A 14,286-nucleotide genomic window follows, 5' to 3' on the forward strand; every position below is an offset into this window, starting at 1 on the left:
CTTGTCCCACCAATTCACTTCTAGGAAATCTAGCCTACAGAAATACCCATGGCTGGGCGCAGTGCTCATGCCTGTAATCCCAACACTTTGGGAGGCTGAGTTGGGCGGATCCCTTGACTTGAGCCCAGGAATTCAAGACCAACCTGGACAACATGGCAAAATCCCATCTCTACCAACAAAAAATACAAAAATTAGCCAGGTGTGGTGGTGTGTGCCTGTAGTCCCAGCTACTCAAACACCTGTAGTCCCAGCCACCCTGAGGCAGGAGGATCACTTAAACCAGGGAGGTTGAGGCGGCAGTGAGCCAGGATTGCACCACTCCAGCTTGAGTGACAGAACAAGACCCTCTCTCAAAAAAACCCAAATAAACAACAACAGCAACAAACAAACTGTAATATTTTTCTATTTGTTTATCCATAGTTCAAGAGGATATAAAGAATTTTTCACTGAGCGTGCTGGCTGGATCCTTCCTCACTTGAGCCCAGGAAGTTGAGGCTACATTGAGCTGTGATCACACCATTGCACTTTAGCCTGGGTGACAGAGTGAGACACACCTTCTCTTAAAAAAAAAGAATTTTTCAGTAAAAACAAAAAGCATGAATGTCTTGTCTTGAATATCAACTAAATCTAAACACATCCTTAAGGCAGAATTCAGGCAAAAGAAATCAGTCAAACCAGAATTGATTAACATAGCCTCTCAGGCTACAATAGTCATTTCTGATTGGACTTCATGAGTATGTAACATTTGAAGGGATCTGTCTGTTACTGGTGGGACAGATTACTGGTGGGTCAAGCTTGTACATCATCAAATACAGCATACCTTGACTCACAAAATTCCCCTGACATCATCTGAGCACACACTGCCATGGAGTTGCCAGGGAAAAACAGAAAACACATGCCCAGAGCTTATTACAGAAACCTCAAAGTGAATTCCCGAGTCTTTGAGATCATAATATGAACTAATGGGTTTAGGGAGCTACTTCTGGATCAATACATTTTAATGTTATACAATTCTATAAGCACTTGAATTTGACCATTTGGAGCACCTGAATTTGTCCACTACATGTCCTAGAACGCATAACAAATCCTTACATCCAAGAAAGCCAAATATACCACTTTTGGAGGTAATACTACTGTCTAGAGACTGTGACAGGCACCCCCATAGAGTATCTTTCTATTGTTGACTTGAATTTCAATAACTGTATATCAACATAAGGATTTTCTTTCTTTTCTAGCCATGGAATGTCTTACCCAATTTCAGGTTTAGTGAAGACATATAAAGCAAAGGATTACAATGTGGATCACCCACTGGTGGTAAAATCATAAGAATAAATTCTTTAATTAAATATTATAATCCTCCCAATTTCCATAAGTGTATTTGCCAATTCTTGCCTGATTGGAGTATGGGGTAAAGTAACTTAATATCTAGATTACGCAGAGAAGGACAGCTTTGCCATCTGCCAGTCACCAAGTTTCGTTTCTCCCCAGCCCCATGGCCTTTCTGTGGTGCTCACATCCCCAGCGGTGTTCACTTTCACGGCTCAGATGTTTCCAGAGCGACACCTGGAGACGGCAGAAATACTGGGTATGAACCATTACTCAAAATTCTGTGACCAGCCAGGCACAGTGGCTCCCACCTGTAATCCCAGCATTTTGGGAGGCCGAGGTGGGTGGATCACTTCAGCCCAGGAGTTCAAGACCAACCTGGGCAACATGGCAAAAACCCTTCTCCACAAAAAATTAGCCGGGCATGGTAGTACAAGCCTGTAGTCCCAGCTACTCGGGAGGCTGAGGTGGGAGAATCACCTGAGCCCAGGAGGTTGAGGCTGCAGTGAGCCGTGATCATCCCACTGCACTCCAGCCTGGGAGGCAGAGTGAAATTCTCTCTCAAATAAATAAACAATATTAATAATGAAATTTCAGGCTTGGCACAGTGGCTCATACCTGTCATCCTAACACTTTGGGATGCTGAGGCTGAGGCAGAATAGCTTAAGCCCAGAAGTTTGAGACTAGCCTGGGCAACGCAGTGAGACCCTGTTTCTTTAAAAATATTTTTTAAATAAAAATATATTGATTAAAAATGTCAGTGACTTGACCAAAGCCCTGTATAGCACTAAAATCCTGTCATTATTGTGCTTCTGAGCATATTGAGTCTGTTATGTTTGTAGTAATGCTATTTCCTGTTTTCATCTCAAGGGAAAGTAGAATTATTTCTATATTTTTAATGTTATAAATGACTTTTGCTGTGTTCAATAATAAAATGAATCTAAATCAGGAAACAAGAGTAAATTCTCAATTACAGAGAATCAAAACAACTAGAAACGTTTTTTCAGCAAAGCCTGCAAAGCTCCTCATCAATTAGAAACTTTATAAAAATATCCTGAAAGAAGAGTCTGTTTGCCATACTGTAGAATAAAATAAATAATGTCAACAATAAGATATCTGCAGTGCCTTTTGAATCTTACCAGAAATAAAATTATATTCAGGATAGCTTCGTGGTAAGTAAAATGTTGGTGTTTTGCTAATACAAGAACTCTTTTAAGTAGACTTGAATATTTTATTAACTTGCAAAACATCTTATTCCGCCACTTGTGTTTAGTTAGGGCAGTAAGGGAAAGGCTAAAAAGAAAACTTCATTATGCTCTCTGAGCTCAGCCGTTGGAGAGATTATTTCCAGGGAGGTAGGAAGGACCGCAGACATCCTCCTGCAGGAGCTCCCTCTGAGGCCCAGGTGCTGTGCTGTGAATGTTAATGACACGGCCACTGAGAGGGGCCAGGGGCTCCATTTCCCAGAGGGTGCTAGGGGGAAGCAGTGCAACTCTTCCAAGGATCTATGTCCCTTTTCCCTTTCGGACTGGAGATGTTCAGCCATATTTTGGGACTCAGCTGCCTTTGTAAATATGCAAAGTGTGTAAATAAGTGGAGAGCTCAAATCATAGGCCACATTTATGGTAAATGGGAAAATCTTGGAGAACTTAAAGTTAACACTCCAGGCCACTGGCAACATTACTGACAAGGCAGTTTCTCTGTTAGACAAATTCCAGGCTGGAAGAACCCAGATTCTTCCTTCTTGAATGGGAAGTTTTAATGTTTTCTACACCTAGCTGTCCCACACTCTGAAATATTTTGATTCTCCATGTCATCGTAGATTTTCTTAGCTTTAGACTGATGTATTCTTTTTCCTACCATGTCTTTTTCTTTTTCTGTAACACTTCATAGGAAAATGCAGAGGTTTTGATGGTGTGTTATATGGCAGCATTCCCGGGAACATAAAAACTTCATAAACCTCGTATCATGTGTCACCACTCCACCTAATCCATATTTTAGCTGCCGCTGGTTAATACAGACTGGTCTTGTCAGGCAAGGTTTACCTTTCATCGGGCTGCTCTCCCAGCCAACCTTGTATTTGGTTCTATTCATACCTTTTCCTGGATTCCTAAGAGTTCTCACTGTCATGGAAGAGGAAGCTAGAAACCGATTTAATAATGTGCTTCAATATGGAGATGAAAGGAATCACGGTCTTCTTTTGAACAAATACAAGAGAAAGTGGTCTTAGACTACGGCAGGGGGCATTTTGCATAGACTTCATTTAACAACGCACTCTGTAGAGGGCTTTACTTCTTGGCACTGAATGTGTTTGGCTAGAATACATGGGAATGCAAGGTGCTAAGGATTGTGAAATTAGTTCCCTTCCTCTGGGAACTTCCTCTGTCACCCTGCCTGAGGGAAGAACCCCCTGCATGGCTTCTCCAGATTCCCATTTCCATGATTATGTGCAATATATATATATATATATTTCTTTTTAAGTGGAGACAGGGTCTCACTGTATTGCCCAGGCTGGTCTTGAACTCCTGAACTCGAATGTCCTCCTGCCTCAGCCTCCCAAAGTGCTGGGATTATAGATGTGAGCTACCAGGCCCTACTTCTTAATTACTAATCATGTAAAAATTCTGCCCTTATGAATCTTCTTGCCCTTCATCAATACCATTATTATCTGCATATGAAATGCTGTTTTCTGAGAGCCTTCATGTTCTTGGTCCTGCCCAGCTGGTTTTATAATATTTATCTAGAGGAACCTACCCTGCCCTTTGGCAACAGAATCTAAAATTAAAAGTTTTATAGCTATAGAGGAGAAAAATGTTCTTCCCTGTTCACACAGAATCCATTTTTGTCGTGCTTATTTTCTTCCTTTTTGGTGGTTAATTTTGGAGCTTCTGTACTCCTGTAAGCTTGTCTCACAGGGAGTTTGCAAAGGATGTGTCTTTTTCTAAGATGTTGCTGTGGGAAAAGACATTAACACATACACCTCTAGATGTCAGCAAATTCCATGCCTTGAAATTACATAAGCTATGTGTTCTTCAAATATTCATTCCTCCATCCCAGCATCAGCCAACTTTCTTGCCTCCTGCACTTCTCTTCTTGTCTCTGTTCCTCTCCTTCCCACCACACAAGGGGCCAGCATGTAGGACTTGGCAGTCCCTCTGAAATGCCAGAGCTAAGTGAGCACCCCCAGCCAACTCGGGCCCTCTGGGGGAGCACACGATGGCCCTGTGGGACACCCCGTGGGTGTGCGTGGTGTATTCACTGACCTTGTGACTAAACTCCACCCAGAGCCCATTTCTTCCTCTCTCCCTACAGTCAGCGCTTTATGTCTTCTAGGAGCTGACACCCGCAGTGCCAGGATCCAAGACGCAGGGCCAGTGTTGGCAGACACGCTCCGGAAATTCTTATTCGATCTGGATGTTGATGATGGCCTAGCAGCCGTTGGTTACTCCAAAGCTGATATCCCCGCACTAGTGAAAGGAACGCTGCCCCAGGTAAGAGACCAGCACGCTCCTCACTCCTTGCCAAGGAGCCCAGCACCTCCGGAAAGACATGCTCCATTGGTGGCGGGCTAGCAGGGATGGAAACCAGGGGTCCGTAGTGGTTCTCGGGTCTCCTCCATAGCAGGTAGCAGTTCTTTCCTTTCCCATTGGGACAGGGCCAGGTCCTCACCTTTCTGTTCATCCATAGAGCTGTAGCTGAGGTGAGCCTTTTATGAAAACTTTCATGAAGGATGGATCCTTTATGAAAACTCAAGGCTAAAACAACCAAACTTACCTTGAGCTATGGCAGAATTTTCCTTTTCTCCATTTCTGTTCTTTGAAGGGCTTCTATAAAACTATGTGAAGCTGTTCTAAAAGGACAACCAATATTATTTTCCATTATAAAAGAGTTACAGATTTTCTACTATTTTGTGAAGAATAGGCATGGCCTTTAAATTAACATAGTCACCAAGTTGCTTTCGATGAATGTAGGAGATTGTACACTTGATACATATCTGTGTCACTATGGGCCTGATTTCATTTCCTAAATGTTGCTGAAAACTGTAAACGGAGCTGCATCCCTAATTCGGTAGAATCATACTGGGTGTAAAATTTGCTCTTCTGAGGTTCTCATGAAGAGCGCTGATCCCTCAGTGGACCTCTCTTGAGCTAGCATATCAGATCCTAATAGGCCAAGGTCCTGTTCATTGCAATTCACGATAAAGCAGAGAGCTTGGAGCATGAGCACTTGGTTGGCAGACCACACCATACTCACCATGCCCAGAATGCTCCCTTAGTCCTCCTGGCCAATATGGGAAAGGCAGAGGTCACCTCAGTGCTATGAGGGTATGAGGAGAAGGATCTTCAGCCCCATGCTAAGGCATTCGTGGATCTCTTCCTGGCCATGGAACAGAGTTAGCAGTTGGAGCGTCCACTCACGCAGCAGCCTGCTTGCCATAAGTGGTGGTGCCCTTACCCCACTTCAGGTAGGCAAGGGCCTCAAAGTAGCTTCTTCCTCTGCACTTTGCTAGTGCTTAGAACATTGACAGCCTCACAACTCACGTAAGATAATACTTGTATAGATTGGGTCCATAGACTCATGTGTCCACAGGAGGCAGGTAGAGAATAGCAGTGAACAATGTTATGTAAGGCATTAGGGAGTGGTGGGGACCTTGGTGAGACAGAAAGCACATGACCCATCTATTTGGGTGAGCAGCTGTTCAGCTACAGCTTGTCATCGCCAAGCAGAAATTCAGGTCCCAGTGTCGGTGGAACTTCCAACTCTCAAGAAAAATCAGCAATCTGGATGTTTGTGTTGAATTCCCTGAAACCTGGTCCATGAGCCACCACTTTCCCTGATTTAGATTCAGGCTAAGTGAATTCAGTTGCATCTAGAAATAGAAATGAACAAGAAACAGAGGAGTCAAAGTATAGCAGAGACCTGGGCTAACCCACGAACTTTTAATTCTAACCCATAAGTCCAAGGGTCCAAATTGCCAAAAAAACAGGACTCTCTAAGGCCCTCACAGTTATTTTATCCAAACCTACAAGCCTGTAAGTTCTGTGAGTGCAGGAATCTGTCTGCTTTGCTCATCCTTTTTCCATTGCACCTAGCACAGGCTAGTAACCATGTTAAATGAACACATTTCTGCATCCCTCTCCTGAATCCTCTGTCTAGGTAACTTTAATGGCTGTCTGGGGATAACTTTTTGAAAAGTTTCCTTAGACTGACTACGATTCAACCAAAGACTGGGGAGCCATGAAAGTTCATCTGGGGAAACCCTAGGTTGAGTGGTGATACTGATTTTTTTCTAGGGGAGAAGGACAAGGCTGGAGTGCAGTGGCATAATCATAGCCCACCACAGCCTTCACCTCCCAGGCTCAAATGATCCTCTGGACTCAGCCTCCTGAGTAACCAGGACTATAGGTTTGTGCCACCATACCCAGCTAATTTTTTAACTTTTTTGTAAGATGAGGTCCCACTGTGTTACTCAGGCTGGTCTTAAACTCCTGAGCTCCAATAATCCTCCTGCCTTCACTTCCCAAAGTGCTGGGATTATGGACATGAGCAATCACCACAATTTTGATGTAGCCTCTGGCTTTATGGCATGGTCCCAGTAACACTGCCCACCCCTGCAAGTGGCCCTCCAAAATGGTCTCCTTATTTTGCCCAGGAAAGTGTTCAGGAAAATGTGTTTGTCCACCTCCAAGAATGGTATCCATGATTTTCAGATGAAACTGTCTGATATTCTTGGCCATTTGCTGGTGGCAAGGCATCTTTCAGCCATCAGTACACACTGACAAGTGTTTACTTGTTCGAATTCTACTGTGGTCAGACTGTCACTTTCTTTTTCTTTTCTTTTTTTTCTTTCTTTTTTTTTTTTTTTTTTTGAGACGAAGTTTTGCTCTTGTTGCCCAGGCTGCTAGAGTGCAGTGCTGCAATCTTGGCTCACTACAACCTTTGCCTCCCAGGTTCAAGCAATTCTCCTGCCTCAGCCTCCCAAGTAGCTGCAATTACAGGCACATTACCACTATGCCTAATTTTTGTATTTTTAGTAGAGATGGGGTTTCACCATGTTGGCCAGGCTGATCTTGAACTCCTGAACTCAGATGATCCACCCGACTTGGCCTCCCAAAGTGCTGGGATTACAGATGCAAGCCACCACGCCCAGCCCAGACTGTCACTTTCAAAAGCTATTCCACATAGCAGCAGATCCAGCCTAACATTTGAGACCATTAAAATAGCACCAAATTAACACTAAAATAGCAAGTTAATTAGGTTTCATTCTGAATGCCTCAGTGTACATGTGATACTGGGAAATCACAGATAGCAAAACCCTAATTGGACAAAGCAAATTTCTTAGTTTCACAGAAGATGGGAGGTAAATGGAATCTTTTGGATATAAGTTGTATCTTAAAGTGGGAAGCCAGATTTTCCTCAAGCTATATTCATAAAGCACCCCAGGGTGTCTGCTGCCTTTTTTCCTCTGAGCATGTTTTCATGATTCAGAGAAACATAGTTACTTTTAAATATGTGGTTGAAATATGTATATATTCACAAATTGATAGGACTTTGGTAGGAATCTTAGAAATAAGCTTGTCCATTTTGCACATGAGTAACTACTATGGAATTTTGTTTCTGTGCTTGACGGCAGTGACTGTTTTAGAGGAATGCCATGGCCACTTCAGAGTTTTACACATGCAGTAAACTGATCTTCACTTATTAGTATCTCCAGGATTTAAGTTAGTAAGAAGACTATACCGGCTCCTGCAAAGAACATCACCAGAAAGGCTGTTCAATGTAGTTAGCATTTGATGAAGGTTCTTTTCTGTTCAGCAGTGAGGGATTGGTTTTCTCTGGAAGGAACAACCAGGCCAGTATTCCTGACCAAACACAGCCTATACTGGTGGCAGCTAACAGCAGCCCTGTGTACAGAGGCTTTCAACTGCCATGGCCAGGCTGCAAGGGGAGCAGGCAAGAATATATTAATCTTCCAAGCTAGATTTCTGCAACCCATGGAAAGAAACATTTACATTTCAAATCAAAACATTTCATTACTGAGGAGCGCTGTCCACCCAGATGAGCGCTTCCACTCCCTGATAGACAGGGCAGCTGCAATCCTGTTATTTTATGAACGTGCTAAAAGTAGAAGTCTGAATTTATTTCGGCGCCTATGTTAATCAGTTGTCCTTCAGTCTTACATGCCTATAAATAATAGCACACCATTGCTTAACACATCTGAACGCTGAGAGAGTTTAGCTTTTATATGGCAGAGCTGATATGTGTAGGGACATAACACAAACTTTATGTCCTGGTCCTGTTTAACCAATCACTGGGGGCCAGAAACTTGAAACAGAAACTCAGCTCAGACTTAGCCTCAGGTACCTCTAAGAGCTCTGCCCTGCTCTGTCAAAGATAAACAGGATCACGGCAAGGGCCTTTGAGCTCATCAGATAACACTCTCTCCCATTATGAACAGAGTAACTTGCCATCGCCTGCATTTATAGCAAACTCTGAATTTCAGTGCTTGGCCCTGTCCCAAACATACACATCACGAGACCCTCTGCCTCACTATGGAGTTCCAAAATTCCTTAGGGCCTCTTAAAAATCTGCTGGGATGTGAAACTTGGTCCTTGCCTCACCCATACTCATCAGCATTGTCCCCCACCCTTCCCTCATCTGTTCCTCTATCCTTCCTTCCTTCTTTAACTTATCTTTGAAATTGTGGTAAAATATGTATAACAAAAATTTACCATTTTAACCATTTTTCAGTGTACAATTCCATGCCATTAAATCCATTCACAATGTTGTGCAACCATCACCTCTATCCATTTTCAGAACTTTTTCTTTTATCATGCCAAACAAGTGATATGTTCGTTAAACACGAACTCCCCATTCTCCCCTTCCCCGAGGCCCTGGGAACCTCTGTCCTACTTTTGGTCTCTATGAATGTGCCTATCCTATGTACCTCATGTAACTGGAATTATACAATATTTAACCTTTTGTGACTGGCTCATTTCACCCAGCACAGCACCTTTAGCGTTCATCCACGTTGCAGCATGTGTCAGAATTTTATTCCTTTCTTATAGCTGAATAATATTCCAGCGTATGGATATACTACATTTTAATTATACATTTATCTAATGATAGACACTTGGGTTGTCTCCACCTTTTGACTATTATGAATAATGCTGCTATGAATGTTGGGATACACGTATCTATTTGGTGTATACGTAACTGCTTTCAATTTTTTTGGGTATATGCCTAGGAGTATGATTGTTGGATCATATAGTCACTCTATGTTTAGCTTGTTGAGGAACTGCTAAACTGTTTTCTATAGTGGCTGCACCATTTTACATTTCCATTAACACTACACCAGGGCTTCAATTTCTTCACATTCTCACCAACACTTGTCATTTACCTGTGTGTGTGTGTGATAGCCATTCCAATGGTGTGAAGTGGTATCTTGTTGAGGTTTTGATTTGCATTTCCCTGATGACTAAGGATGTTGAGCATATTTTCATGTGCTCATTGGCTATTTATATTTTTTATTTGGAGAAGTAACTATACAAATAGTTACTTTTTTTGAGTTGAGCTGTTTGAGGTTTTTTTGGGAGTTGCAAGAATAATTTTTATATTCTAGATATTAATCCCTTATCAGATATATGATTTGCAATTTTTTAAGTTTTATAAGTTTTATTTTCACTCTCTTCACAGTATCCTTTGACCTACAAAATTTTAAATTTTTATTCAGTCCAGTTTATCTGTCTTTTTTTCTTTTGTTTCCTGTGCTTTTTTTTTTTTTTTTTTTTTTTTGGCAATAGAGTCTTGCTTTGTTGCCCAGGCTGGAGTGCAGTGGTGCAATCTTGGCTCACTGCAACCTCCACTTCCTGGGTTCAAGTGATTCTCCTGCCTCAGCCTCCTGAGTAGCTGTGATTACAGGCATGAGCCACCACACCCAGTTAATTTTTTTTTGTATTTTTAGCAGAGACAGGGTTTCACCATGTTGGCCAGGCTGGTCTCGAACTCCTGACCTCAAGTGATCCACCCGCTTTGGCCTCCCAAAGTGCTGGGATCACAGGGGTGAGCCACTGTGCTGGGGCTTTCTGTGCTTCTGGTTTTATATCGAAGAAATCATTACCAAATACAGCATCATGAAGATTTTTCCCTAATTATTCTTCTAAGAGTTTTAGGATTTTAGTTCTTACATTTAGGTTTTTAATCCATTTTGAGTTAATTTTTTTAATACATCCATTTTTCTTTTCATTCCTTTTACCTGAAAAATACTGATTGAGTTCCTACTGTATACCATCCATTGTATGATATACTAAGAGAAGGAAAATAAAGTCCCTTTTCTCCCTTGTGAAGCTTACCTTCTAGTGAGGGGAGACAGTGAACCTCTATAAATAAGATATAAATGAAATCATTTCAGATAATGATTAGTATATGAAGGAAAACCTGCATAATGAGTAGAGAGTGATCACATGGGGACAGTGTGGAGGGAACTCCAACCAGAGTGTTGGGAAGGTGCATGAGGATAGGGTAATGCCTTCCAGGCAGAGGGGAAAGCCCTGAGGCAGGGTCAAGGTTAGCATGTTCAAGGAACTTAAAAGGGATGCTGGGACTAAGTGAGGCTTCAGAGATGGGATCGAAAACAGAGCCAGATGAAGGTAACCTGAGAGGCCATGTTTCTATTGTAATTGCCATGGAAATTTATCTGAGAGTATTAAGCACAGGAATGGTAGGATTCAGTTTATACTGAAAAACAATCACTTTGGCTGCTGTGGGTGGAATGACCTTTGGGGAACAAGAGTGGAGCAAAAGTGGAAACAGACCCTTTAGGAAGCATTTCAAGCTGGACAGGCGAGTGATAGCAGTGCCCTGGATTCCAGTTGCGATACCACAGGAGGTGAGAAGTGCTCCGACTGGGGCTTCATTTTGGAGGTAGGACTGACAGCCTTGCTGATGAGTTGAACTTGCAGAGCAAGGGAAAGGGGAATCAAAACTGGAGAGTTTTGCCTGAGCTACTAGGTGTCATTCCTGAGATGAGAAAATGAGAGCAGTGGCAGGGTGCGGGAGTCAGAGCTCTATCTTGTATATGTGAACTTTGAGATGCCAGTATCGCCCTCCCCACCATTCTCACTAATTCAGCAGAAAACTGTTGAGCATTTGCTTACTGTGTCAAGTCCTCTGGTAGATGCAGGGCAGAGAGCAGGGCACACAGCTGCGCCCCTGGCCTCACAGCCTTCCCTTCCAACAACTATACTCCCAAACACGTGCCAGCAACAGAAAACACGTCCAGAGACCGGTGAAAATGGAACCTCAAAATGGACATTCCTCAGTTTCATGCAGGCCCCAGGGGAGTCATCACTGTACCTTTTAGCCCCTGTCCCCAAGAAGCTACTGACCAGAGTATAAATAGCAGTAGCATATGCTGGGTGTCTTCGCTGAATTAACTCAATAATCATTGGAGAAATTAACAAACCACTGGATTTTCTTGGGAATGTAGTGATAAAACCTTTAATAGAAAAAAAATAGGAGTCACTTGTTGCACATAGCCTGAAAGTTAATGTTCTACTGAAGTCCTTTTGAATACACCTTAAGTCCAGGTTGCAAGATTTATGTTCTTAGGTGTCAGGGGTGACCCAGTTCTCTCTTCCTTCACTGTGCCCAGGACAGAGCTCTGTGTGTACAGAGAACCTGGCAGAGGTTGTTGAGTGACCTACCTGGTCATGATAGGGGTGTTTCTCCCAAGGTTTGTTGGGGCAGAAAGCTGTTCCCAGGGCCTAAGGCAAGGGGAGGTGGCTTTTCAAAGCTCCGTGGGAAAAGAGGAATTATATGATAAATCTCTGAGTTGGGGGTCAACTCATATGAAGTATACAAGAAACATCATTTTTAAAGGTATGGCATCTATCAAGTCATTGATTCTTAGGAGCAAGTTAATTTCCATAACTTTGTAGCTTTTACAAACTGTCTTTTCAAAGCCCTGGGTAACTCCTTTCATTTACTGTTTCAGGAAAGGGTCACCAAGCTTTCACCCCGTCCCCAGTCAGAAGAGGATCTGGCTGCTCTGTTTGAAGCTTCAATGAAACTGTATTAATTGTCATTTTAACTGTAAGAATTACCACTGGCCACTGTAGTGCTGAGAGCGTATCTAGCTAAGGCTTTGTCTTTTCGTCTTTGCACATAACTTACCTGTTACCAGTATGGGAGGGATATAAATTTATCTTGCAAGAAATTCCCTAAACTCAGAATCCAGTTCCTTCCATAAAACAGGCTGGACAAATGACTACTATGTTAGACCCCCAGGCTAGATTTCAGGGGTCAGTATTCCTGTCCCAAACCCCACAGAATACTCTGCCCCTGCTCCCTGTAGCAAATGAACAAAAACTCAATATCTATCAAAAGTGTAAATTGTATTTCCTGTGTCTAGTAACTCACTGCATGTCTAGAAATGTATCTGATAGAAACACTAGCACCAGTACGTACAGAAGCGTGGAAAGAATGTTTCTGGCAGCACTTTTCCAGTAATAAAAAATTTGAAACAACCTTAAGCATTCAGTATTGGTATATGGATCATTTCTAGTACACTGGACAGTGAAATACTATGGTACTGCTAATAAAGATGAAGTAAAGCTCTTGGAAATGCGTCCATCATATACTGGCAAGTTGGCAGAGAGCAAGCTACCAAATAATTATTTATTAGTATGATCTGATTTTTACTTTTTCAATTATACATAAACATAGATCTACATATACATACAAAAGAAAGATCCACATCAAAATGTTAAACGTTATCACTGGAGAAATGGAATTTGGGGTATGGAGAAGTAAGAGAAAATGTTCCCTTTATTTTATTTATTATTTATTATTATTTTTTTAATGGAATCTTGCTCTGACACCCAGGCTGGAGTACAATGGTACAATCTCAGCTCACTGCAACCTCCACTTCCTGGGTTCAAGTGAGTCTCCTGCCTCAGCCTCCCAAGTACCTGGGATTACAGGGGCCCCGTCACCATGCCAGGCTAATTTTTTTATTTTTAGTAGAGACGGGGTTTCACCATGTTGGCCAGGCAGGTCTCAAATTCCTGACCTCAAGCAGTCCTCCTGCCTCAGCCTCCCAAAGTGCTGGTATTACAGATGTGAGTCGCTGTGCCCAGCCTATTTATTTATTTTTTGAGATAGGATTTTACTCCTATTGCCCAGGCTGGAGTGTAGTGGTACAATCATGGCTCACTGCAGCCTCCACTTCCTGGGCTCAAGTGATCCTCCCACCTCAACCTGCCAAGTAACTGGGACTACAGGCATGCACCACCATGCCTGGCTTATTATTTATTTATTTATTTATTTTTGTGGTTTTTTTGTAGAGATGGGGTGTCGCCATGTTGCCCAGGCTGGTCTCAAACTCCTGAGGTCAAGTGATCCACCCACCTCAGCCTCCCAACTTGATTGGATTACAGGCATGAGCCACCAAGCCCAGCCTCATTTTTTATTTCACACTTCAGTATTGTTTGGATTTGTTACAAGTATATATATTACTTTTCTAATTTTTACAAAAGGGGAGGGAAAGGAAAGAAAATGTCATTTTAATGTTTTAGGTCAGATTTATTTTATAAAAATCCTAGTAACGAAAAAGGATCCAAGATGGCCGATCGCTAACATCCCGGGATTGCAGCTCTCAGGGAAGGCGCGGAGAACTAGAGGACGCCACACTTTCAGACAAATTCTGGTCGCTCACGGAGCAGGAGATCCCCCAGTGGAGGAAACACACGGGTGGCCAGCGCGACTCTCGTGGCCGGTGCAGCGGTTCCGCCGGCACCTTGGCGCAGCAGCTCTCGAAGCAAAGTAAACAGGTTCGGAGGACCGGCCCAGGTCCCCAGCAGGACACCAGAGCCCGGCGGCGGCTGTGACGGCACCTAGGCGCGGGAGCGCTCAGCGCAGAGTAAACAGGACTGGTTCCCCTTCTGACCGAGGTTTGGA

General features: G+C 42.9%; 1 protein-coding gene across 15 annotated transcripts in view; it reads left to right on the plus strand.

Moving 5' to 3' along the window:
• The window catches only part of ADHFE1 (alcohol dehydrogenase iron containing 1), a 36,429-nt gene extending 23,569 nt beyond the window's left edge, over nt 1-12,860 (plus strand). For 13 of the 15 annotated variants that reach the window (XM_002758980.7, XM_078352537.1, XM_008982725.5 and 10 more), the window contains 4 exons: nt 1,236-1,314; nt 1,489-1,585; nt 4,660-4,817; nt 12,323-12,860. In XM_002758980.7, the coding sequence (XP_002759026.2) occupies nt 1,236-1,314; nt 1,489-1,585; nt 4,660-4,817; nt 12,323-12,406 (418 nt within the window). In that variant the 3' untranslated portion in view covers nt 12,407-12,860. The remainder of the gene's footprint in view (nt 1-1,235; nt 1,315-1,488; nt 1,586-4,659; nt 4,818-12,322) is intronic. The other 2 variants (XR_013527866.1, XR_013527867.1) reach the window with 1 other exon arrangement.
• Nucleotides 12,861-14,286: the final 1,426 nt, after the last annotated feature.

This window comes from Callithrix jacchus, chromosome 16, assembly GCF_049354715.1.
Source record: "Callithrix jacchus isolate 240 chromosome 16, calJac240_pri, whole genome shotgun sequence".
Taxonomy (NCBI): domain Eukaryota; kingdom Metazoa; phylum Chordata; class Mammalia; order Primates; family Cebidae; genus Callithrix; species Callithrix jacchus.